This window comes from Lissotriton vulgaris, chromosome 12 (assembly GCF_964263255.1).
Source record: "Lissotriton vulgaris chromosome 12, aLisVul1.2, whole genome shotgun sequence".
NCBI classification, from domain to species: Eukaryota; Metazoa; Chordata; class Amphibia; order Caudata; family Salamandridae; genus Lissotriton; species Lissotriton vulgaris.
Genome location: NC_141700.1, coordinates 384006019 through 384018119, shown reverse-complemented (window position 1 = coordinate 384018119; position 12101 = coordinate 384006019). Strand labels below are relative to the sequence as shown.

At 49.5% G+C, this 12101-nt stretch overlaps 1 protein-coding gene across 1 annotated transcript in view; it reads left to right on the top strand.

The window, feature by feature from the left end:
• LOC147674083 (transcription initiation factor TFIID subunit 4B-like) overlaps positions 1-12101 on the top strand; it is a 1347443-nt gene that overhangs the window by 47981 nt on the left and 1287361 nt on the right. The window contains exon 2 of the mRNA XM_086945146.1: positions 191-357. Coding sequence (XP_086801272.1) covers positions 191-357 — 167 coding nt within the window. The remainder of the gene's footprint in view (positions 1-190; positions 358-12101) is intronic.

Here is a 12101-nt window from a genome sequence, read left to right as displayed (position 1 = left end):
GTAGTATTACATGTCCAGGAGCGCCTGGATACCCTCGCTAGTGGATAGCCCTACTTAAGAAATCCTTATTGTTTAAACTGAGAAATCCTTATTGTTTAAACTGCTGTTCCTAAAATTTCTTTAGAATAAATATATCTTCAAAGCTATGTGAAATGTAATTTTAGAGGTGTATCTCACTTTTTCCCCTTAGGGATGGTCCTCATTAGAACAGATAGCGGGCAACTTGTTTTGTTACCTCAACAAGCTCTGGCCCAGGCTCAAGTGCAGGCACATGTGCCGGGTCCAAGCCCTACAAGCATGCCTCAAATGCTTCCTGTGACAAGCAGCTATCAACCATATCCTCTGTCAGCTTCACAGGTACAGCTCTTTCTTTTAATTTGCTTCTTGTATTTTAGTACTTCAAAAAATATGTAAAATGCAGCAACCCATACACCGAAATTGTAAAATATTGTACTTATCAACTATTAACTCAGTTCCTCAAGAAACCTGTACTGAGAAAAGTGTATTTATTTTTGGTGTGTTTTTTGTATAACCCGCAATGGCCTTATGCAACAGTTTTGAGCGCACTTCCAGGTAAGTGGACTTAGTTGCAAGCTTGGTTGCCCTATCTTATGATGCCCATTCCATGGCACTTGATGACATAAGTATATCATAGGCAATGGTGAACAGACTCTTCTGAAATCCCAGTCTTCCAGCTAGACAGACATTTAGAATATGTGTATGTATATAGTGTAAAATAAGGTCATGCCACACCTTTACATCTTGCTGCTTGATAGCTAGCCAGTTCATGAAGGCACACTCAAGGTGTCTGGTTGGCCTGTATAGTTGGATGACCTTGATAAGGTAGTCCAGTGCCTTTCTAGCGATTGTCTTATGCTATGTGTCTTATGCTATGTATAGTGTATGTCATCTTGACGTAACACTAGTAGGTTAATGCCAACAATGCAAACCTATTTTTGAATGTTTTTTAGCTAAGAGATGTGTGAATGACTTTAAAGTCATTTATGTGTGCTTTTGTGTTTTTACTGTGCTTAACAGGGCTGTGCTGCAACAGTCTAGGTCCAATATAAACATTCTATATCAATTCAGAAGCACACCTTAAGTGCATCCATTGTTGGCTTACTGCTTTGTAACTAACTTTCCATTTTTCCTTCCACTCACAATTTGACTAATACTTTTTGTTTAAACAAACTACATGAAGTCTAATAATTACATTTATGCATGAGGTAAGTGTGTACTTGTTCTATGAACCTTGGTTCTTGCTTATGAAGAATTTACAGGTGCTGATCCTTGCTTGGTTCAGCAATTCCTTTAATCTGCTGAGCCATTTGTTCTTTGATTTAGAACCCTGGCTAGTTATGGAGGCTTTAGTATTAAATTTCTTTATTTGCGAAAAAAAGAAACTAAAACAAAAAAGAAAAGGGCTCTTACATATAGCTGGGAAATATCAGGGTATCTTACAGATAACAATGCGTCCAATGTTTAGCAATATCCGCAGAGCTCCACCCTACGCAAAAGTCACAATGTCTTGTAGTCCTTGGGAGATACGAGCTCAACTAGCAGAGTTTGTCCAGCGCTCATAGAGCCACAAAAGGAAAAACACCAAACTTTAACCCATCCCTTTAACCTATTCCCCAATCCCCCACCCCACTCCCACCCTCCGGATCCTTCTACCGACACCATACTGATCCCCACACATTCAACCTGATTCGTCATTCACCTGTGACAAGCGGAGCAACCTTAAATACCTAGGACAGGTCACTTCTCGAAATTCGGTGGCTAGAAGGGATAGAAAGGGCTGCCACAGCTCCGCATATTTCGCCCCTTCCCCCGCTTTCACCAAAGAGAGTTTTTCAATACCAAGGACAGACCAGAGTCGCCACAGCCAGTTCTGAAGAGTGGGGACTTGCGTGGTTCGCCACAGGGCCTGCACTGCGGAGCCCAGCGCTATTGCTATCAACCAACCCCTACGAGCTCTTAGAGGATAGGTTAGAGCATTAGGGAGCCCCAATAGGACATAGGCCGGAAATCGCGGGATCTCCGTCTCAAAGTCGGAATCGACTTCATCCAGAATCAATTTCCAATAACCCTGTATATGACTGCAATCCCACAAAAGGTGTGTCAGAGTGCCCCTTTCCCCGCCGCCCCTCCAGCAGAGTGCGTCCCCCATTCGGCCCATCTCGTGCAAGCGCTCTGGTGTGTAATACCAATAGGTTACTAGTTTGGTAAATGTGTCGGTCAGCCCCATGTGGTAGGCCGAGTGTCGGGCGCGGTAGTAAATGTCCTCCCATTCTTTGTTGCGCAGAGTCCGCCCTAGTTCCCTTTCCCATCTTGCCGGTCCTGCATTATAAACGCGCGAGTACCTGTCCAGGAGTCGATATATGTCTGAGATGAGTCACTTATCTGTGGTGCGCGAAAGAAGCCAGTATTCATATTTACTGAGCTTGTCAGGGGGTGAAGCGCCCAGTGCCGGACCTGTAGATACCTAAGACGTTCGGCCTCCGGGAGGTCATAGGTCTTCCGGAATTCCTCAAAAGGCATCACTCCCTCACCTGAATACATGTGAAAGAGGCATCGGCATCCTGCTGGGCGCCACCGTGCAAAAGCCTGGACATTCCTACCCGGACCGAAGTCAGGATTCTCCATCAGGGGCGTGAGGGGAGAGGGGAAGGTTGTCAGGTCGTGCAGGATGCAGGTTCGATCCCAGACCTCTAGTGGTACCCTCGTGATGAAGGAGGCGTATAAATTAGGGGGCCGGTGTTGTCGATGCAAGAAAGGCACCTCCTGGAGCGGACGCCCCGCTACTGCTTGGTCCTGGAACAACCAATGGCGCTCCGATTCCCATTTGCTCCATTCCACTAGGGTCCTGAGTTGGGTCGCCTGGTAATAGAGTCGTAAATCCGGCAGGCCCAGACCTCCGCTCTCCGGGGGAAGCATCGCTAGCCTCAGCTTGAGCCTGGGTCGTTTCCCGTTCCACACAAACTGAGCCAGCTCTGATTGTGTGCGGCGAATCCAGCCCTCCGGGGAACGAATCGGAAGAGCCCGAAAAACGTATAGAACTTGCGGGAGGATCGTCATCTTTACTGCTGCCACTCGGCCCAGCCAAGAGAGGGGGAGGTGCCGCCACCGCCCGACCTCCACGCGGATAGTGCGACTAAGGTTAGCGTAGTTGATACGCACCGTTTCCGGTAGCGTGGCCGCCAATTGTATGCCTAGGTAGGGGACTGCGCCGTCCGCCCATTGGAAGGGGAATTGCGCTTCTAGTGAGGCCCGCGTTTGCGTCTCCAGGGAAAGGTCAAGGGCGACTGACTTCGTCATGTTAACCTTAAAGCCAGAAGCCTTTGCAAACGCATCCAGGATGGCCGCACCGGCCGGCAAGGATGCCGCAGGGGAAGCAAAGGAAAGCAAGACGTCATCAGCTTATAAGCTGATCGTGTGAATATAAGCCCCGGACTTAATCCCTCTAATGGTCGGATGCAATCGCATGGCCTGCGCCAGGGGCTTCATATACAGCGCGAAGAGCAGGGGTGAGAGCGGGCACCCCTGCCGAGTTCCGCGTTCAATGGGGAATGTGGGCGATGAGCAGCCATTCACCCGAACCGCCGCTGTGGGGTAGGTTTAGCAATTCAGAATCTACGTACGGAATTTCGTGCCTAACCCTGCCTTGATGAGCACCTGTTCCAGATACGGCCAGTGGACATGGTCGAAGGCCTTCTCTGCATCAATCGCCAACATCATGAACTCTCCCGGCAGCCTGGAGGCCCGTTCCACTAAGTGGAGCGCCCTTTTTGTGTTATCGACCGTCTGTCGCTCCGGGATAAAGCCGGCTTGGTCCGGATCAATCAGACCTTGCATGAGTGGACCCAGCCGTTTCGACAGTATACTGGTGTAAAGCTTCAGATCTACGTTAAGTAATGATATAGGGCGGTAGGCCCCGTATTGCGTTCGGTCCTTCCCCGGTTTGGGAATGACCGAAATCATGGCACTCATCAGGTCTCTTGGGATGGTGCCGGGTTCTGAGAAGGAATTAAAGAGGGCAGTCAGCAACGGAGCAACCTGGGGGAGAACGTTTTGTAAAAGGCGGCGGTGAAACCATCCGGTCCCGGCGCTTTGGCCAGTTTGAGGCGGGCAATCGCGGCAATGAATTCTTCAGGACGGATCTCCCTGTCAAGGAATTCTGATTGTTCTGTCGATAAAGTCGGTAGGGACACCGAGTCCAGGAAGGCCGCCCTGTCCGCCGGATCCAACGCAGCTCCCTCATATAATGTAGTATAAAAGTCACTGAATGCCTACGCTATAGCCCCATCCTCGGTCACTGTGACCCCTTCCTGCGTGTGTATTTCCTGCACTGAGTGTCGCTGCTGCTGCTCGCGGAGCGCCCTGCCTAGCAACCTCCCGCATCTGTCGCCTCCTGTGTAGTATGCATGTCGTACCCGTAGTGCCGCATATTCTGCTCTATCTTTGTCTAGTGCCGCTAACTGTTGACGTGCTACGCGCAGCTGTTTCCACACCCGCGGTGCCCCAGTCCTCTGGTGTACCTGCTCCAATTCCTTCGTGCGGGAAGAGAGCTCATCCCTTTTACGGGCCCTCTCTGCATTTTCTGCCGCCGCGATTGCAATGAACTCGCCCGTATGACTGCTTTGAGTGCTGTCCAATGTGTTCCATGTGAAGTGTCTGTTGGCTTGTTGTGCACCAGGTATTCAGCTATAGCTTCCTTGATCTTGGCCACAACCCCCTGTCTGTGCAGTAGCATGTCCCTCAGTCTCCAGCAACGGGCGCTGCGCCCCACCTGCGGAAAGGTAAACACCGCCGTGAGGAGTGCATGATCGGAAAGTGCTGCCGCTCCTATCTCAACGCTTGACGCCAACGCTCTAAGTGAAGTAGATGTTAGAAAGTAATCTAGGCACGCATAGGTTTTGTGGGCGTTGGAGTAATATGTGTAGTCCGGGCGGAAGGAGCACCACAAGTCCGTCATACCCAGTCCTGTCAATCTGTTCCGTCCCCCTTCCGATAAAGTGCCTGCCTGCGTGGATCGCTGCGCTGACCTGTCAAGTAGGTTGTCAAAAACTAAATTGAGGCCCCCCCCCAACCAGAACGTGTATATCAGGTGCAGCCGCTGCTTCAGTAATCACTTGGTTGAAGAACTTCTCCTGCCCCTCATTTGGCGCATAAACCGCAATCACCGTGAAGGTGTGAGCTCCCAGTAAGAACCTGCTGGATAGGAGTCGCCCCTTAATCTCTGTCCCCCAATGTAGCAGCTTCCCCTTAAATCGCTTTGATACCAGGATCGCCACCCCAGCAGTCTTTGTGGTTGTGGATGAGAAAAGTTGTGTTGGAAAGTGGCGGGACTTAAGCCTATGACAATCCTTAGTTAGCAAATGCGTTTCCTGGAGGAGACCGATATCTGCTTACGAATTCTCTAGCAGGGACAGCACCGCCCGCCTCTGAACAGGATTGTTAAGCCCACGCACATTCAACGTGAGCACACTTAACTCAGTCGCAGGCATAAAGAGTCACTCCCCACACGCGTTCTGAGAAAACGTCCGGCAGCCGAAACGTCAGCCATGGCCCGTCTCGCAGTTGCCCCGGCCACCCAGGACCCTCAGATCTTTGCAACTTGCCGTACCCCTTCATTCCAACATTCACTCGGATCCGGAGTTCCCCCCTTACCAACAACCCCCCCCTCCCCAACATGAACAAAACTCTTGACAACCCCCCACACCCCCACAAACCCAAGATACAAACTTTGATAGTCCTTCATCCAGAGATGAATGGGAAATGTCTCTCCACACGGGGTAGTTGTACTAGGGCATTCGGGATCACTCTCCCGCAGACGGCAACCTATATTGAACGGGTAGTAATGCCATCAGATCACCTTAGGTCTTTCACCCTGTGGGGTCACCACCCCCATCAATTGCTACTGCCTCCAGTGCAGCTCGCTGGCCCTCTGCAATTACTGTCGCTGGGGGTTTCGTCACTCTTTTCCGTCGCCGTTGTTGGCGCCATTGTGGCCTGTGGTCCCCTGTCTCTGAGGTGGTTCTCTGAGTGTCGTCCTAGTCTTCCGGTTGCTCAATTCCTAGCAGACGGCATGCCTCTGAGACCAATCGTAGCTGGTATTGCTTGTTGTCCAGCCTAAAGACTAGACGGAAGGGGTGGCCCCAGCTGTATGGGATCTTCTGTTGTTGTAGATATGAAGTGACCAGCCTGAACAATATGAAGTGACCGGCCTGAACAGACGACGCTTGTGGAGTGTGAGAGCCGCTAAGTCTTGGAAAAGCTAGGGCGATGTGCCCTGGAATGAGAGCAGGTGCTTCTGTCGTGCCCTCTGCAGTATCTCCTCCTTGGTACGAAAATCCTGGACGCGCACTAGTATATCCGGGGGGGGGGCGCCGCCGATGCTCTGTAGGGACCTGTTCTGTGCGCCCTATCGAGTAGGAGGGTTGAGTCTAAGGGGCGCCCCAGCACATGGTTGAAAAGTTGCCTGGCATAGCGGAACACAGCCTGGGTAGCCTCTGATACTGCCACATTGCGAATGCGGATGTTATGTCGTCTCGAGCGGTTCTCCAAATCCTCCATGTGGAGCTGAAGATCCACTTGCTGGTCGTGTAGGCGGATGATTTCTTGTTGTAGAGCCGCCAGTTCAGTTTCCTTGTTGTCACTTTTGGTTTCAAGGTCCGCCACCCTTTCACCTAGACCGTCCACATCCCGCCGGACTTCTTTGATTTCGCTAGTGAATTCAGTTTTGAAAGTTTGGATGTCGTCCTGCAGGGACGTAAAGAGGGACTCCAAAAACGCTTTTGTGATGGGTTCTGACCCGCCATCTGCTCTTTGCTCCATTTTCCTCGGGCCCGGAGTCGCGGAGTCCTTTTGTGGCGGGGTCTGTGGTATGGCAAAAAGGTCTTTAACTGTCTTGCTGCGGTTGCTTCTGTTAGCCGACATCTCAAGGCCCCTCGGGCTATAGGTCTAAGCCTTTCCCCTCGCCGTTCCTGCAGGGCGATTCCAAACCGTTGTGGCGTCCGCGCTGCTACCCTGCCACTTCTGTCGCGGCTGGCACTGTCTTCTCCCCCGCTCGCTGCTGGGACCCTCCGATTGCCTTCTCCCCACTGGCTTCGCATGTTCTGGGGCGGTCGGGCGCTCTCTCACACTCACAAGATGGCCGCCCACTCCTCCAGGCCTCCACACCACCGCCGCCCTCAGTCCCTGCAGCGTCCTCCTCACCGTGCTACAGCCCACGGGTCAACAGGCCTCCTCTCCCGCTCCGTCCCTCACTGCATAGGGCTGCCAGCACTGTCCACTCCTCAGCTGTGGCCCTCGAAACCGGCCAGCACCACTCAAAGGCCAGGACACACCACTGGGGCTCCCTGCTGCCCTTGGGCGATGCAACCAGGGCTCACTCTGCACGCCCAGTCCGCCTCAGCAATCTCACCCGGGTCTTTCTGTGGACGGGCGCCACTCTTGCAGCCAGGCACTCTGCTGCTTCACTCATCGGCCGCCACACACTGGCCGAGTTACCTGCAGCCTCCGCTTCACCTCGGGCCTGGATTCCGTCTCCTGGAGTCCCCTCACGGCTCTGCCGCCCCTCGCAGCTGCCCTGGGGTCACGCCACACTCCTTCACGCCGGCGCCCACAGCCTCGGAGTCTCTACGCTGCCGGGGCCTGTCAGGAAACACAGCCGCAGTCCCGTGCCATCCGCACCCGGGTCCCGCCGCACAGCTCCTCACTCCGACTCGGGGAAGGCCTCGCCGCAGGCCCGGTGGGGGATGGGTGCTCCGCAGCTCTCGAGCACCAGGCAGCCGGTCGGGTGCGGGTCTCCCCTCTCGGTGCGGTCTCTGGCCCCGCTCGTCTTCTCCTGCAGTCCCGGCCACTCACGGAACCGGCAAGGAAGGCTCCGGAGCGCCGGAACCGGTGCTGTAGTAAGGCCATCGACGGGAGCAGCGAAGTTACACGTCTGCTCTCGCCGCCATCTTGGCCACGCACCGTTATGGAGGCTTTAAAAATGTCAGTGAGGAGGTAGAGGTCACCCAAAATATACAAATTCCTAAATAAAAATGGATATACAGAGCAAAATATTGTATGTATTCTGATGAGGCTTCAACGCGCAATGAATAGGTTCAAATGTAGCCTATTTTATTAGTCGTTTAGAATAAAGTACATTGGTTCAAAATGTGTTTATAACGCAATCTTGGTTTGAGCAAGTTGCTGCAAACTGTTATGGTGCTTAGTTTTCTTTAATGAGGAAGCTTGAACAAACAGCCATATCTTGTGTTAATTTTTGAAATTGTGTAATTCAAGTTGAGGCGAAGAAATGAAGACAAATCTTTTCACGACTGTCAGACTTACTTATGTGAGAGAAGATTTATTTGACACTTTCCAGGGATGTAGTGAATTTCATAATAGTTGCCTGGCTGGGTTCCAAGTTTCTGAATTAAAGCGTGTGAGAGATGTGGTGCCATCTAAAACAGTTAAGCAGAATGTCTTTAGAAATATTTGTATATTTGGTATTTTCGGAGTCAAGCCTAAAAACACCATTGTAGATAGTTCAATTTTGATTTAGAGATTGTAAAAGGAGTTGAAAGAAATTAGATTTATTCTACTCCTTGTCAAATGCAGAAACTGATCGCCGACATTGAATGATGTATTCTCATGTTAAGCATTTTATTCTGTTATTCTAATTTGGGCTTGCTTCTGACAGGGTGTTCAATTAAAGCTAGCTCTTTCTGAGAGTAAAAAAATGAAACACTAAGATTGTAGTAAAATTGCTTTATCAAAATGTTAAATTGTTTTAATGACTGAAAAGCAATACTCGAAAGGAGCTATAGAACTTGAATAAGTTGTAATGAAATATATTTTGGTTAATGAAATAAATACAAGTACATGTATTTGTTTTTAAAATCTTAATCATCGCTGCCTAGGGCAATTGATGGCCGTTACTCCTTGGACTCTTTGATATTTTTTTTTTTTTAGTAACATTTATTAAGAGCACAGCTACCCCCAACGGGGGTGTCCCGATGCTATGGACCGCGGCAGCAAGAACCTCAACCTTAGAAGTCAGAGAATAGCCATGTCTTCAATTTGCCTCTGAACAGGGGTTCGGATTTGAGCAAGTGGAGATTGAGTGGAAGGGAGTTCCACAATTTTGACGTGATCACTGCGAAGACTCTACCTCCTTTTCTAACCCGATAAAATCGAGGAGGCAGTAGAAGACGAAGGTGGTTTGAGCTGAGATTACGAGCAGAGTGGACTAACCTCAGTCTACCTCTGAGGTATCCTGGACCCCTACCATTCAGAGCCCTGAAGGCAAGGACCAGGGCCTTAAACCGAATTCGAGAGGCTATCGTGAGCCAGTGCAAGTTCTTTAAGTGAGGGGAGATCCAGTGGCGGTAGGGGATTTTGCAGATCAACCTAGCTGCAGCATTCTGAACGGTCTGCAACAGTTGAAGAAGATATGCCGGGGAACCAGTATATAGACTATTGGAGTAGTCTAGGTGAGTGGTAATAAGGGCATGCACTACGGTCTTCAGTGCATCAACAGGGAGGTACGGTGAGATCTTTTTTATCATATGTAACTTGCCAAAACAGGTGGAAGTTACTTTGTGGATCTGGGTTTTGTAAGATAGCTCATTGTCGATCTGAAAGCCGAGGTTTCGGGCCACTTTCACTGGAGAAGGGGGAGGGTTCAGTTCAGACGGCCACCATATGGATGGTGATAGAGGTAATGTTTGATTAAAAAACAACACCTCCGTCTTGTCCGTGTTTAATTTTAAGGTGTTTTGGGTCATCCAAGATACGATGTTGGATAAACAAGCTTTAAAATTCTGGAGTCGATTGTCAGAGTGGTCTCTAAACGAGAAAACAAGCTGTGTATCATCAGCGTATGAGACCACTCTGACTCCAAAAGCCTCAATAACCTCAGCCAAAGGTGCAAGGTACACATTGGGAAAAAAGGGGACTGAGAGCCGATCCCTGTGGGACTCCAAAGTCAAGGGGCTTTCTATCTTTAGAGAAGTAGGGGCGGCACCATACTTGTTGCGTTCTTTCTGATAGAAAGGATTTTATCCAGGCCAGAGGTGTGTCGCAAATCCCTACCTTATGGAGCCTGTCCAGCAATATAGGGTGGGAGACGGTATCGAAAGCTGCGGACAGATCGAGGACACCAACATTGCTACCTCGCCTCTGTCCACGCTTTCCCTAATAGTCTCTGTAACCTCTAGAAGTGCCGTCTCCATGCTATAGCCGGACCTAAAGCCAGACTGAGAGTTATGGAGGAGGTTGCACGTCTCCAGGTGGTCGGCTAGCTGTTCCTGTACAATTTTTTCCAAAATGTTTGCAGGTTTGGGGAGAAGGGATATAGGCCGGTAGTTATTGTGGACTAAAGGATCCGCTTCTGTTTTTTTTAAAATGGGGATCAATACAGCCTATTTCCATGCTAGCGGAAAGTGACCCGACAAAAGGGAGGCATTCCATAGTGTGATAAGAGGTTGGATGATGACTGGAGCCAAAGAGGTGAACAACTGGGCAGGAACCGGGTCAAAGGGTGATCCCAATTTACACTGCTGTGTTTTTACCAATGCTGTATCCAGAGAGATAGTTTTAAACTCACAGAGCATATTTTCACTGGGGGGTGAGTTACGCTGAGCTATGATCACTTCACGGGGAGAAACCGGGGGTTTTAAAGATGAAAAAATATATGCAATTTTATTATGAAAGAAATCAGACAGCCCATCGCAGAGCTCTTGGCTAGGTTTAACAGGGCGAGAGAGAGCCGTCGGTTTGATGAAATCTTTCACAATTTGGAATAGTTTTTGCTGTATTGTCTGCAGTGTTAATTTTATGAGCAAAGTAATCTTTCATAGCAGACTGTTTTAATTTGTGAAAAATTTTTCAAGGCAGATCTATAAGTGATTTTAGCGGCAGGGTCATAGATAACTCACCAGGAGCGCTTCAGTCTTTTACATTTAGATTTCTCTTCATGCAGCAGAGGGGAAAACCAGGGGGCAGAAGGTTTCGTACGAGCTGATGAGACGGAGTGTAAAGGGGCAATAGTGTCAATGGCGGTGGAAAGATTCTTATTGAAATTCTCAACATCAGTATTCAGACTGTCTGAAAGTTGCCAGTTCCAAATGGTTGTCACCGGTTCGAGCGCCTCACAGGTAATTTTATACCATTTTCTCCCCCAATTCTCCTTCCTACTGTAAGATGTCAGAGGTGGAGTAATGGTCAAATTAACCGGGACCAAATAGTTGTCAGACCAGGTCAAAGGGAGAGGCGGCATTGTAGTGAGGGCTGGAAAATTTGAAAAGACAAGGTCCAAGGTATGACCTGCTTTGTGTGTGGGGCCAAGTACTCTTTGGTCTAAATGTATGCCCGCAAGCGTTTCAACTACAGACCTTGCTTTATTTATAATATTGCTAATATTTATTATTGCTTGTGACAATTGAAGGTCAATATTGTAGTATGCCATAACTTCTTACTAATGTTTAGGGCCACTGACTGTCATTATTTCCTGTGTCCATTAATGCTGATTACATTCTAAGACGTTCAGTCTTTATTGGTGATGGCTCATTGTTGTTCTGGGACTAGTGATGTTCGTTACTGACAGGATTTTTGCGACATTTTGTTGATCTTTTTTTCGAGGTTTTTCTTCATGGTGTGTTGAGGATGTCATTGAGAAAGACAGGGTTTAAACCTTGTGGCGCCTGTCGCCACGCCAAGTCGCTGCCTGACATATACCATGTCTGTTTGTGGTGTCTAGAGAGCAACCAGGACTCCAAGTCATGCTCCAACTGCCAGGCCATGGCACCGGAGGCTTTGAGGGAGCGGTCCCTAACGCAGCTAGTGTTCCGGCATGCGACTCCGTGGAAGTCACGGTCCCCCTAGAGACTCTGGTCTCAGGACTGTTCCAGGAGTCCAAAGTCCTTTTCGCCCCACTAAAAATTCTCAGGGTAGGAGGCGTAAAAAACACAAGAATTCGAAGCACACTTGGCTTCTCCTTGTCCGTCTGTTGATGCAACGAAAGAAAGCTGGCGTTCAAGGACTGGTTCCTCTTAACCTGTGCCATGGCCGATTCCATGCCTCCTGAATTTTCCGGGAGCCTGAGCAAC